Source organism: Equus asinus, chromosome 2, assembly GCF_041296235.1.
Source record: "Equus asinus isolate D_3611 breed Donkey chromosome 2, EquAss-T2T_v2, whole genome shotgun sequence".
Taxonomy (NCBI): Eukaryota; Metazoa; Chordata; class Mammalia; order Perissodactyla; family Equidae; genus Equus; species Equus asinus.
Genome location: NC_091791.1, coordinates 77,418,364 through 77,431,818, shown reverse-complemented (window position 1 = coordinate 77,431,818; position 13,455 = coordinate 77,418,364). Strand labels below are relative to the sequence as shown.

Sequence of the window (13,455 nt, the reverse complement as noted above, 5' to 3'; positions counted from 1 at the left end):
AAAACGTATGGGTGACAGAATGACGTGGACATAACACAGTTGGACATTAATAAAAAAAGTGTACCAAAAAATTAAAAGAAATTTCCCTAAATCATATCTGTGCTAAAGAAACAATCAAAACTCCAATTACAGACACATCAGAAAAATAACCCTTATAAGAAAACTCCTTATGAAATTTGATGTGTACGGCCAAAGCTGTACTCAGAGAAAAATTCATAGACTTCAATATATTTTAAATAAACAAGAAAAAATGAAAATAAATGAACTAGGCACTTGATTCAAAAGGCTAAAAGAGAGCTTCTAAGTAAAACAGACGTACAGCAAAGAAAACTAGGGAAAGGAATAACTAAAAGATAAATTAGTGGATTTAATCAAAGAAAAGAGTAGAATTGCTGATTAAATTCAAGAGCTGATTTTCTTTTGAAAACATAAATTAAAAAGATCAACCTCTGGCAATTCTAATCAACAAAAGAATGGAGGAAAGGAAGGAGGTTGGGAGAGAGGGAAGGAAGGCAGGGAGGGGGTAGAGAAGGAGGGAAGGAGAGAGGAAATGCAAAAATATAGCTATTAGGCATGAAAAAGGGGATCTAACCATGAATAGGGAGAAGAAACTTTAAAAGAATAGACTGTAAATCTGTGCTAAAAGGTCTGGAAGCATTTTGAACTGGGATACAATCTAGAAAATATAAATAACCAAAATGGACTAAAAATGTTTAGAACTCAAAAAGACCAATAACCACAGTACAAATTAAGTCAGTCGACAGCCAACTAACCTCAGGGAAAAATAAAAAGCAAGCCCTGGCTGAGAGAGTTTCCAAAATGAATTATTTCAAGCCTTGGAGAATAAGATAATTTTATGATATTTAAACTATTTCAACTCCACAATTCATATTGAAAACCTTTTCTATTCATTTCATGAAACTAACATAACTGTGATTTATAAATGTGACAAATATGTCCCCTAATAGGAACGTACGTATAAATTCTTACCTATGAATATAGATGAAAAATACCCTAAGCAACAGATCAGTAAGCATTTTAAAGCACAATCGAGGCTGACCCAGTGGGATTTATTCCGGGAACATGAGGATGATTTAGTTCAGAAAAGCTATAAGTCAACACATTAATAGGCCCAAGGAGGAAAGGAATTTGATGATTTTGCTAGACACAAGAAAGCCTCTGATAAAACTGAATATCCATTCTTGGTGTACACTCTCAGCAATTAATGTATGAATGGAGCATAGAGTTCATGATGAAGAAAATCTATTCGAAATTTAGGGCCAATTACAGACTTAACAGTAAAACATTAGAGGGTGTCTCATTAAAATGCAGATCAAGCCAAGGAGGATGCTATTATTTAACGTTGCCTTCCACCTTCTAGAAAACACAATAAGATAAGAAATAAATAAAAGACACATTAAAAATGAAAAGATACAATGTTGCTTCTGTGCAGGTAACGGGATTAATTTCTAGGGTTTTCCAGGAAGCCACACTGAAAATTTGTTTAAAATAATAAGAGAGTTTAATTACCAGTTACTTAACATACGTTTTTTTTAAATCAATACTCACCTATCTACCTCCCCTGGGTACAGGTGTCCCAATCCACAAAGACATCCCCACTCAGTCCACGTGGAGCACATGCGGCAATGCTGACTCCAGTGACACGGGGTGAGCTGTGTGCCTACGAGCCTTGGGGTCTCCTGGCTCTGCAGGTCTCCCAACCATTGGCCAGGGACACGTTGTCCCTAGTGGGCCTGCTCTGCCCCCCAGGTCAGCCACCCAGCCCACAGCCCCCTTTCCTGGCCAGGAACCCACAACACACACCATTCCGCCCTCTGGGCTGGGCACTGCTGGTTTCCAGCATCCTCTAGGAACTTGCTGTCATTCTTCCAAGTGGTATGTGACCCCACTGTCCCCAGGGAGGCCAGGCTCTGGGGTGGGCTCCCCTGCTCCTGGTGCTGCTGCAGCCTTCTACCTCGGAGCCTCGGCCTCCACTTGTGCCACTGGAACAGTGACCTCCTTTAACAGTGAGAGTTAAAGGAGACCTGTGAGCTGGCTCTCAGATCCTCTGACTCACACTCGCTGGCCCCACCACGGGCAGGGGGCGGCTCGTGGTGGCAGCCACACTGACATTTGGGAAATGCCGTGGGCTTGGCCTGGCCAGCCCGGCAGGCACTGTGAGCAGGACAGCGGGGGAGGCAATGTTCCACTGGAGGCTGAGAAGCATGGCTGGCCGCGGCCAGACCAGCCGTGTGGCCACGGAGCTAGAGCCTTTGGAAGCTGCAGGGCTGCAGAGGGGAGAGAAGCCAAGGGCCCCTGTGGAGACCTCTGCCTGCCTTCCTCCTCCCAAGACCCCAGTGCTGTGGTCCATGTGCTCCCACCTGATGGCTCACCTCTGGGCCCCTCAATCTGTCTGCCTCTGGGCTCCTCCTTGTCCTGGAACCCACAGGGACCCAGGCAGCCCAGAACCTAGCATAGAAGAGGCATCAGATCAAGGAGCCAGCTCTGATCTCTGACCTCCTGGCTGAACTCAGGGAAGCCGCGGCCACTGTGGACCTCAATTTCCCCATGTGTAAACAGGGAGGCAAAACTGGGCAGTCTCCATAGGCCATTTCCAGCCTTTGTGTTTATTCCTTCCTTCCTTCCTCACTGATTCTGCCAACAAACATCAATGAGGCCCTACTGACCTGGGCCATACACTTGGAAATGGAAGAACCCGTGGACCTTGGTGCCTGCCAGGGGAGGCAGATGTAACACCACAGTGCAGTGTGAGCAACTCGGGATTATGGGTATGCTATGGGTGCCGAGGAGGCAGGAGGGTGGGGGAACTAACTCTGTAGGGAGAAGTCAGGGAGGGCTTCCTGAAGGAGGTGATTTCGAGATGGGCTTCCAAGGATGACCAGGGGTTTTTCAGCGGGGTAAGAAAGAAGGAGCATGGAGAGATAACAGGTCTCCTGGCTGATATCCAAGTCCCAACAGACCCGACCCTGCTCTGCTCACTCACCAGCAGCTCCCCTGGAGCCCAGATGTGGAGGGTGCAGGCCACTTCCACACACCCCAGCTCCATCTTGGGCCATGTTGCCCCTGAGTCTAACTCTACCCATCGCAAAGCCAACGTATGACTCTCTCCCCCAGGTGGCCCTCCCAGACTGCCCAGCCCTCAAAGACTCTGCATCACTGTGGGCCCTGTGCATCTGCAGGCAGTGCTGTCCCCAGTGCTCCTGCACCCTGGCCAGCCCCCAGTGCACACGGAAGCCAGGTCAACACAAGATGCCGTAGCCCCCTCAACTTGCCCTCCCTCCTCTGGTGGAGCTCACACGAAGGCCCCCTACATCAAGCAGGCAGGCTCAGCAAGATGGAGGTACAGTGCCGGAGGTAGGCTGGGCCCAGGGCCAGGCTGTCCTGAGCCAGCAGGGGCGGGTGTAGGTAGCGTGGCCAGGAGGTAGCAAGGGACCTGCAGGACAGAGTACTCCAGGCCAGCCTGAACTCCAGAGCGCCCATCCCACTGCCAGGTGGCATCCCCCTGGAGCTGTCAAACTGTCCCTGCTTCCTGCCTGTCCCACCTGCTCCCCCTGCATCCTCTCCTGTCTCCACTGAGCACAACGCCCTCCTTCCTGGAATGAGCCTACCTCCTCTCCATCTCCAGCACCACATCCCTGCCACCAGCAAGGCCTCTTGCTTTACCTTTAGAGCATGTCCAAATCAGCCCTTCTTTCCTTCTCCACTGCTACCTCCTGGGTCTGAGGCCCTGGGCCACTGCGTGGGCCCCACTGACCTCTTACCTGCTCTGCTCGTGACACCCGGCCTCCAGTCTAGCCCTTGACACACAGGCAGCTTCCTCTTCAAAGCCCTGCCTGGCCTTTTCCTTACGTGTCCCTCTGCTCCCACTGTCACTTATCTCCCTTGCTAGCCTCCAACAAGTCCTCATGGACATGTAACACATGGTGAGGCCTCCCCTGACCGCTGTACCCAAAGTACAAACAGCACCCACACACTGGTGGTCAGTATGTTCAGCACCAAAGGTGTCAGCCCCTTCTTGCCAGGCTGAGCAGGATTGTCACCACAGGTCGTAGTGTGGTTGGGTGGGGTCATGTGACTCATCTGGCTCAAGAGCAGTGAGTAGAAGTGACATGTGGCACTGAGCTGGGGCATTAAAATGCTAGTGCAGGAGCCTCTCTCCCCCTGCCATGCGGACCCATCAGCCCAGCATCTTGAGTGAGGAAGGCATGCCAACCCACGATGGTCACGCACGTGAGCAAAAATTCCACTGTGCTGTTGGAAGCCACCAGACCGGGGGCCTGTTTTGTTACTGCAGATAACCTAAACTCTCCTGACTGTGCACCAGGATATGCTCTATTCCTCTTCCCTGCTGCAGTTTTGCTCTTTAGCACTTATCACCACGCGACAGTCTACATTTTATTTACTGATCAGGCTTTTTCTCCTGTCTCCCTAGCTAGAAGGTGAGCTCCATGACATGTGCTATACTAATATAAGTGGTGTATTTGGGTCCCTGCCGAATCCACAGTGCCTGCACACAGCAGGTGCTCAATAAATGTGTGCTGAACATGTGAACAAACAAAAGAACGAATAAGACCTGCTTCTTTGGCACAGCCAGGGCTGGCCAGCCCAGCTGAGGCCCCTTCTGCGCCCCCATGTGCCCTGGGCCTGAGGTCCAGGGCTGTGCCGGGCTGGTGGTCAGTTCCATGAGAAGGGGGTGGGGAACAGCAGCAGCAGGCTGCAGCTCAACCACACTGCACCTGAGCCACAACGGGAGGTCCCCCTCGAAGGCACCCGTGGAACAAACAGCCATGGGAATGCGACACTGCCTCATGCTCAGGATTAACTCCTGGACAGGTTCCCAGCCTCCTTTCCTGTAGAAAGGAAGCTGCCCCTCACCTTAGAGTCCACACTCCCCGAAGCCCCACTCGGAGCTCACTCTCCTTGTGGGCCCACGCAGGCACAATCCTGCCCCACACACTTCTGCCGCTCTCACACACCCGTATATAAACGTGCCCGCATCTTCACCTACTCTCACTCGTGCCCACACATCGCACATACACACATACACACCTCCCACATGTTCACTGCATCGCACACCTCCTCCTCTCCTTGGCACCTCCTCCAGGGTACACAGTGGTTCTGGAATCCTCGAGTCTGGGGAAGGATCCAGGGTCATCCTGGCTCTTACAAGCCCGTCCCGGAGCGGCCACTTTACCGCCGGCGCGCTGCTGGGGTCGCTGTCTCCCGCCTTCCAGGGCCTGTTCACCCCACAGGGGTCCCTATCAGCTTTGCAGGTGCCGCTCAGCCATAGACAATCACCGGCGACTGCAGGCCATGCCAGAAAGGGCAGTGGCAGCCTGAGCAGCCCACCCGTTCTGAGCTCCGGGCGCCGCCCACCTGGCAACAGGTGCCCCAATGGGGACACGTAGAGGGAGTGCTTCCCAAGGACAGGCTGCCTCCGGCCACGGCCATAGATGTTCCAGATGGTCGCATTCCTCGCCGGGAGGGCAGCACCCCTTCCTGAGCTCGGCGGCGGAGGAACCCCCAGCTCCGCGGTGCTGCCGCAACCACCGGGCTGCCCTGCGAGCGCGCCCACGTCGCTGCCTCCGCGACCGGCCGCCCCGCACCTGCCACGAGCCGCAGCCCTACCTGAGGCTCCAGAAACATCCTGGCTGCCAGGTCCCCGCGCTGTCCCCCGGCAAAGCCGGCGTGCCTCGTGCGGCAGCTCCTCTGCCGGCGCGAGGAAGCCCCCGCCCCCCGACCCCGCCCGCTGACTTCCCCACGCCCGCCTCCCTCCCGCTCGCAGCCTCCGGTGGGGCGGGGCCGGGGCGGGGCCCGGAGCACAGGGCGGGGCTGGGTGCGCCTGAGCCGCGGGGCCGACGAACAGCGAGGTCGGGCCAGGGCCAGGCCGGGGCCGGGGCCGGGGCGGGGCCGAGGGGGGCGCGGGGGTCGCGGCGCAGCAGGGCTGGGGAGGGAAGGGACAGGAGGGGCCGGGCGCCGCTTGGAGGGCGGCGGCGAAGATCCTGGGGTTCGGGCGTGGCGAGGGGCACCGCCTGGGCCGGGCGCACCGGCCTAGCTCCGGGTTTGGGGGTGCCGGGAGTGCGGGGGGCCAAGGTGTCTGTGCTGCGTGCGCCGGGCGGGCTGTGCCATTAGGAGTAGGGGCGCTGTGTGGGTCAGGGCTCAGCGCGCGATGGGAGCGGTTGTGCTGGTGAGATCCCGCTCACAGAGAGCCCCCGGTGCCCCACCTCCTCCCTCGATCCTCTCTTCCCCTCCCCGCCCTCACCTCTTTGTCGATGTCCACTGCAGAGCTACGGGCAGGCGCTTAGCCCGCGTTTGGTTTGAATGCTTCCCTTGACGGAACACTTACTACATATAGCTCTGGCCTCGAACGTCACTCAGAACTCTCTGTCCTTCCACTTCCTTGAGTGAACACGAGGGACATGGCAGCCGATTTTGTGAGAGGGCTCATCTGAGATACGGCGTGGGGCGGGCCTGGCATGTGGCACAGGAGCCCCAGCACTCAGAAGGAATCCTGTCAGGTGACGGGTCTCCCCTTCCGCCGTGTTCCTGCAGTGGCCCCCCACCCAGGCTCTGAGAATTCGGATGGAAAAGATGGACTGACTGCAGAGCACTCACTCTGGGAGAGCTGGTATTGGAGGGCCCAGAGGCTGAGTTGGAAGAGGGAGCTGGGGAGGATTCTGGGGGAGTCACCACTAGAGAGGACCAAGCGACATGCTCAGCTTGCATGTTAAAGGGAGGGGATGCCCAGAGAGAAGCTGAGACCAGCCCAGGAGAGCTCATGAGCAAGCCCCAGGGCCTGGATGGGCAGAGGTGACCCTGTCAGTGTCCCAGGATGCTGCCCCCCCACACACCCCGCCTGCTGCCCAGCAGCCTTGTGAGACAACCCTCTCTCCTCCCAGGTACCCCTTCTCATTTGCCTGCTCTGTTACCAGCAGCAAGATGGGCCACCAGGCTGTCTTGGTGGACAGTTATTTCTGTCTTGAGGAATTAGGGGCTGTGCTGAGTCCCTTCACCGGCCTCCCCCAAGAGGATGCAGGAGTTTGGAGACAGGTGTCCTTGCCTCGGAGCTCTGCCCACTCCAACTCCCACTTTCTCCACTGGACTGAAACCCAGCTCTGACGGCTGTAGCACCTGCACTATTGACTACGGGCCTTGTTGCTCCCGTGGGTGGGCAGTGGTGGGGGAGGGGGCACCAGGCAGAAATAGCCAGGACTGCCAGCTGCCAGCACATCAGCCCCCCAAGCTTTCACACTGTCCTCCCCCTGCTGCTTCTGCGTCTCATCTCAGGCTAGCTGGAGGATGCAAAGCTCACAGTGGCCTCTGCAGCTGACTTATGATTACCTCTATGTGCTTCCTGGTGCCAAGGAGGCGGGGAGATGGGCGTGCCAGGGCTGACTCCTGCCAGGTGTCCCCCTGCTTGAAGCTGGGGGTGGGATTGGGTACAGGGAGCAAGGTCCTGCAGGGAGGGCTTGTGGAGACTGACAGAGGAACCCCATTACCTTGCCAGAGTCAGCTTTAGGGAAGTGGAGAACAAGCCAGGTGTGGTGTGGCCAGTGGACATCCGCTGGGACCTTCTGGAAAGACAAGGCACATAGGAAGAGACACCCCAGATGATGGGGGCTGGATGTGAGGCCAGGAACACTGCATCTATCCCACAGCCATTAGAGGACGCTCGGAAGATGGCAGAGCAAAGAGCAGGGATGCCTGATTCTGGGACGACAGTGATTCTGGACGTCCTCAGAGTGCAGACACCTGGGACAGATGGGAAACTGGGACAAGAGGCTGGACCTACTGCCACAGGCTCCTAATTAGTCTCCCTGCTTCCACCATTTCTGCCTCAGCATGGCAGCCCAAGGGGCCCTATTAAAACCGGAGTCAGGTCCTGTCCCTCCTTTGTCCAGAACCCCCAGTGGAATGAAAGCCAGATTCTAGTGGCCCCCCAGGCTCTGCTGACCTGACCCCATTTGAAACCTCCCACCCCACTCACCCCTCGTTTGCTCTGCGCCAGCCCCCTAGCAGACCCTGCCGCCCTCCTTCTGCGTGCCATGCTCCCCAGGCATCTAGTGGCTCTCCCCCTTAAATCTTTACTGACATGTCACCTTCTCCGTGACATATTTACAGTGTTACCCTCCACTCCCGCACTTCCTCTCCCACTGAACATTTCTCTGCACAGTTACCGCAGTCTGACAGTCTTTCTACTTCCTTATTTATTGGTCTTCTCTGGGGAGGATCCAAGCCCCATGAGGACAGGGCCTTTGTTCTGTTCACGACTGTGCCGCAGTGACTGTGACATGTTGGCACATGGGGGCTCTCAACACCGATTGAATAAGTGTGTGTGTGTGTCTGTGTGTCTCTGTACACATGAGCAGATAGAGAGACAGATGTGTATATCCAGCACAGGACTCAAACAAATTAATATATAAAGAACTCATACAGATTTTAAAAAGTTAGAAGACTTAATTTTTTTAAAAATGGACAAAAGACATGAAGAGGTACTTCACAAAAAAGGATATCCGAAAAGGTGATAAACATACAAAAAAGCATTGAGTTTCATTAGTCATCGGGGAAGGGAAATTAAACCACAGTGTGACACTGCCGTACACCCACCGGAATGGCTAAAATGAAAAGGCAGAAAATGCCACGTGCTGGCAAGACGTGGCGCAACGGAAACTCCTAGCGGCTGGTGGTGGGAGTGTGAACCTGTAAAGCCACGTGGGAAGATAGTCCCTATGAAAGCCGAGCATATGCAGGCCTAGAAATTCCTCCCTGGGTGCCAGAAATGCTTACATACTCACACCAAAAGACACACCCAGGAGTGTTTACAGCAGCACTATTCACTATGGCTCCAAACAGAAGCCCCTCAGTCACCCTCCACAGCAAGCTGTGGTGTATTCACTCAGGGGGGCACCCCAAGGCAATGGAAATGGGTGCAGATGACCACCCACAAGGACCAGTCTCACCACCATCACGTGGAGCAAAAAGAAACCAGGCACAAAAGAACATCTACTCAGGATCCCATGCACAACCAGCTCTGCAGGGGCCGCTGCAGGGGCGGGGTGCCCGTGACCCATGTATTCACCCCATGAAAACTCACTGAGCTGCAACACTTAGGACTCATGCACTTTTCTGTATGTACATTACACTTCAAAACAATTTATGTTAAAAAAAAATTGAGAAAGAAAAAAATAAGAAACAACATCCTAGGCAAAGCGGGCAAAGCTGTCCAAGCCCCAGGGCCCTTCCAAGTCCACTGTGGGCCACACCTCAGAGAAGCTGGCTTGGGGGAAGGAGCTTTCTAGGGACACTGGGGGTCTCGGCCTCCCTCTCCTCATTCCCCCAAGACCAACGGCCCCTCTGGTGAAAACGCCTGCTCCCTCCTTTAAAAAGGTACAGCCTGCAAGGTTTTGGTTTTGGAAGATGGGAGGTGGCCTAAGGTGGGGTGACTGACCTTGCAGAACAGGACACAGGAAACCAAGTGCCCCACAGGGGTTGTTGACAAGGATCACGACAAAGATCCTGCAGAGGCCAAGACCTCAGAAGCTAGGGTTCCTGGGTGGGGGAGGCCAGGCTGCCAGCAGGCACAGGTGAAAGTCTGTATGGCACCTGTGGGACCACACAGGAGTGGGCACCGAGAGTGACGGAGCAGATGACAGTTGGGCTCTGCTTCCTGCACTGACTCTCGCTCCACACTGCCCAGTTGAGGCCACCCCGCCCCCCACCAGCTGCACCATCACCAGGGCAGCCGTGCAGGCAGAGCTTTGGCTCCCACCCGAGTGTGATGGGTGAGGCGTGCACCTCTCTGAGTTATTTCCCGAGTAGGAAGTAGGGTTCACGACATTCAACTCACAGGGTGGCTGGCCAAACACAAAGCAAAATGAATCAAGTGCTTGGTGAGCTCTAGAAATGCCTCAGTGTTTAGTTCCGAGGGCTTGAGCTGTCCAGAGGCTATCTGCTGCCCTGGTAGACGGCCCGGCCACATGCTCTCAGCGACGGTCTACTGGAGGCCCTTGCTAAGAACGCTTAACAAGAACCCAGGGGACACTGTGTGGCCTGAGTGCCGGTCAGCACTCTTGGAGGGGTCACTGGTCACCCTGTGGCGCTCACACCCAATCACACCATGAGTTTCATGGCCGGTGTGCCCGACACCCGGGAGGGGCAGGGAGCTGATTCTCTCAGCTGCTGACACTGTCCCCAAGGGACCTGGACCAGTTGGGCACGACTTGATATCCACTGGGGGACTCATCCAGGCCTCTGCATTTCCCTACCACTGTCCCATGAATACTCTCTTTTGGAGGATAATATTCTAAGCAAACGAATCACTACTGGTTTTAGGCACCACCAGAGCAACAGGTGGAAGGGGCAAAAGGGGAGGGGACAGCTGACCCTCCTGATGGTCCCTCATAGCACAGAGGTTACTGCTCTGCCTAAATATATAGGCCCCAGTGGGTCAGAAACCTCAATGGGCCCCTCCCCACAGCCACCGCTTGCCTTTGACTGTGGCCCTCCCCTTTGTGCTGACCCATCACAGATCAGTGGACAGCCGCCTGCTCCATGTGTAATTAGTCACACACATACAACTGGGCGTGTAACTAACTGTAACTAACTGGACAGACTGCTCAGGATGGTGCCGCTGCCTGCACCCAGGCCCTGTTACCACTTTCCTGTCAACAGACTGGGAGCCAAGCAGGTGGAGAAGGGACCTTAGCTGACCACAGTGTTGTCGCAGTACCCGCAGCACGGCTCCCTTCCCCTTGGCCCAGCCCTCTCCATGCCCACCCCACCCCGCCATGCACAGGGACTAGTGCGTGGCTGGAGGACTGAGGGGCAGGGTGGGCTAGGTGAGGCCCCAACAGCAGGGGCAGGCAAAGCGATGGGGCTAATGAGAGAGAGGTGTGCCTGTGAGCCGCCAGATTGCAGGAGCTCACAGCACAGAGCACCATGTCCTACTGAGCTGGGCAGAGAATTCAGCCCTTCCCCAAAGACACACATGGCAGGGCCTGGCAAGGAGCAGCCCTCCCTCCAGGCTGGACGCAGCCCACACTCCCAGGTCATAGACAGGGCTGCCTCGGGCACGGTGCTGGGTCGCCAGGGGCCACTTCACCTCTGTGCCTCAGAACCCACCTTGGGAAAACAGGATGCTTACCTGGAAGGGCCTGTAGAGCCCTTGACCACTGAAACACCCCCGCGGACCAGAGGCCCCTAAACACCCACCCTTCACTCAGCCAGGTTCCCACTCACACTCTCTGTCTACTCTACAGATGTCCTGCGTCTGCATCCAGATGGCACAATTCCCCAGGGGGCCTGGCCAGACCCAGAGGGTCCTGGGGGCTGGGGAAGGGCCTGGGTGGCCCTGGTGGGCAAGGCTGGGAGGACATAGAAATCCTGGTGTTCAGAACGGGGACCCTGCTCCCACAAAGGGTGCCAGGAGGTGCTGGACTATCAGAGAACATGCCCTTTGGAAAGGGAGCTGGGGGCGTGTCAGGAGAACAATCCCTCCCTCCGTGCTTGTGGCCTGGCTTCTGCCACCCGAGAGGAAAAAAATGCAGTGGAGAGGGAGGAGGGGCCTTCCTCCAGCCAGATGAGGCCTTCAGTGGAACACAGGCTGTGGAGGGAGGAAGAGAAAGAGGCGGGCCTGGGTGAGAGCACCTCTGGGTCCCGTCCCACCAGGGAAGGGACAGAGGTCAGTTCCTAGCAGTGCTCCTCTCTGGGCATGCTCCCAGGGTCCTGCTGCCCCTTTACACTGAGTCCCCATCAGTCCTGGCTGGCAGAGGTGGGCAGAGCGTGAAGCAGAGGAGACCACCAGGAAGAGGTGGAGCAACCTGCAGGGTGGCCTGCAGGGGCCCGGGGGCTGATGCCCTGGTACCCACGGATGGGTGGGCCGGCTCACTGGGGACCAGGACTCCGATCAAGGGTGGTCTGTGAACAGGTACCACCAGGGCTTCTGAGGCCACACGCCAGCCCTTTGCATGGGCCCACCCAAAGGCCCCAGAGAGGCCACACTCAGGCTCCTGCTCACAAAGAAATAAATACATTTCTCAGAAGCAAGGCTTCCCTTTGGATGACACTCCCTGGCCCGGGCCAGCTTCTGGTGTGAGGTTGCCTCCTCCTCTTTGTGTGTGACCAGCCACCAGCATTTATCTTCTGAGAGCAGCGGACACTCCTGGGGAAAGGTGGGGAGAGGAACCCCTGAAGGAAGCCCAGACATGCCTCTCAGCAAGTGCCAGCAGCAGAAGCTGCAGAGGAAGCTGGCTGCTCACCAAAGTCAGATGCCCGCCAGACTGGAGCAGCGAGGCCCCACCTGCCGGCTGCACCCTAAAAGTTCCTGTTCCTTTGACACAGATGTGTGGCCCTGCTGAAAAGCCGCCCTGACATTGAGGGGCCTGGTTCCATAATCAGCGCTGGTCGTCCTGAGAGAACATTCCCTTTGTGAAGGGGATATAGCCTCCAGGTTTGGAAGCTCTGCCTCAGGGAAGCTGACCTTGGGGTGTCACATGGAGGTCAGGTCTGAGGTGAGAATTCTGAGTCCTGCAGAGTCCCAGGGCTTGGGGCACAGAGATCCTGAGGCTGGGCCCTCTGAAGGCCCATGACCTTGGGCTGAGCAGTCCTCTGGCCTCTCCTCTCCAGGAGAGTTTGGTGGTGAAGTAGGAAGTGCCTGGGACTCATGGCCAGCTGCCTGGACTGTGATGTCATAGCAGACGGCCCTTGGCCAGGTCACAGCTTCTGTGAGCCTCAGTCCCTCACTCAAAAATAGGACTCATGACGTTCTTTCTCACAAAATGATGTTGACAACCAAATACGATTTGGGTGGATGCTGGTTCTCATGCAGGCAGAGGAGGCTGTAAGGTGTCCCCAGGAGGGTGGCAAGGGCTGAGGAAAGTATGCAGGATGTGTAGGCACACAATTGTCCCGGCTGCTGGGAGAGAGGCGGGGTGTCTGGTGAACCGAATCAGGGACAACATGGCAGGAGCTGCGAGGGTAGAGAGAGGGACCACCTGGATTAGCACCTCCCTTTCTCCATTGTACAGGGAGGCCGACTGAGGCCCTGAGGCCCTTGTTCCCAGGTGCACAGCCATCCAGGAGCTGGGAAGCTGGCCGTCAACATCTGAAGGCCAGAGGAAGGGTGAGTGCAGATGCCCCAGACCACTGTGCTTCCACTTCATCCCAGGGTGTCACTCCCCAGGTGCCTCCAGCCTACTCTCTTTCACACCTGCCCCATCCCCGTCGGTCACCCTGACAAGGAGCACCGAGCAGTGTGCCCCAGGGTGGAGCTGCTGTCTGGGTTTGCACCAACCCATAAACCAATGCAGTTTGAGCACAATCTCCACACATCTCACAGGTGAGGAGACTGGGCCCAGAGCAGAGTTCGGGCCCACACGAGGCCGCAAAGCAAGGTGGTGCAAACAAGGGGCTGGCCTGCCTCCTGGGAATCTTGTG

General features: G+C 56.0%; 1 protein-coding gene across 7 annotated transcripts in view; it reads right to left on the bottom strand.

Annotated features, from left to right (window-relative positions):
• The window catches only part of RASGEF1A (RasGEF domain family member 1A), an 81,798-nt gene that overhangs the window by 29,542 nt on the left and 38,801 nt on the right, over nucleotides 1-13,455 (bottom strand). Inside the window, exon 1 of one of the 7 annotated variants that reach the window (XM_044758188.2) lies at nucleotides 5,650-5,759. The exons of 4 other annotated variants lie outside the window; for them this stretch is intronic. In XM_044758188.2, the coding sequence (XP_044614123.1) occupies nucleotides 5,650-5,667 (18 nt within the window). In that variant the 5' untranslated portion in view covers nucleotides 5,668-5,759. Of the gene's footprint in view, nucleotides 1-5,070; nucleotides 5,131-5,649; nucleotides 5,760-13,455 lie in introns of those variants that run through there. 2 more of the 7 variants (XM_014841477.3, XM_070491906.1) reach the window with 2 other exon arrangements.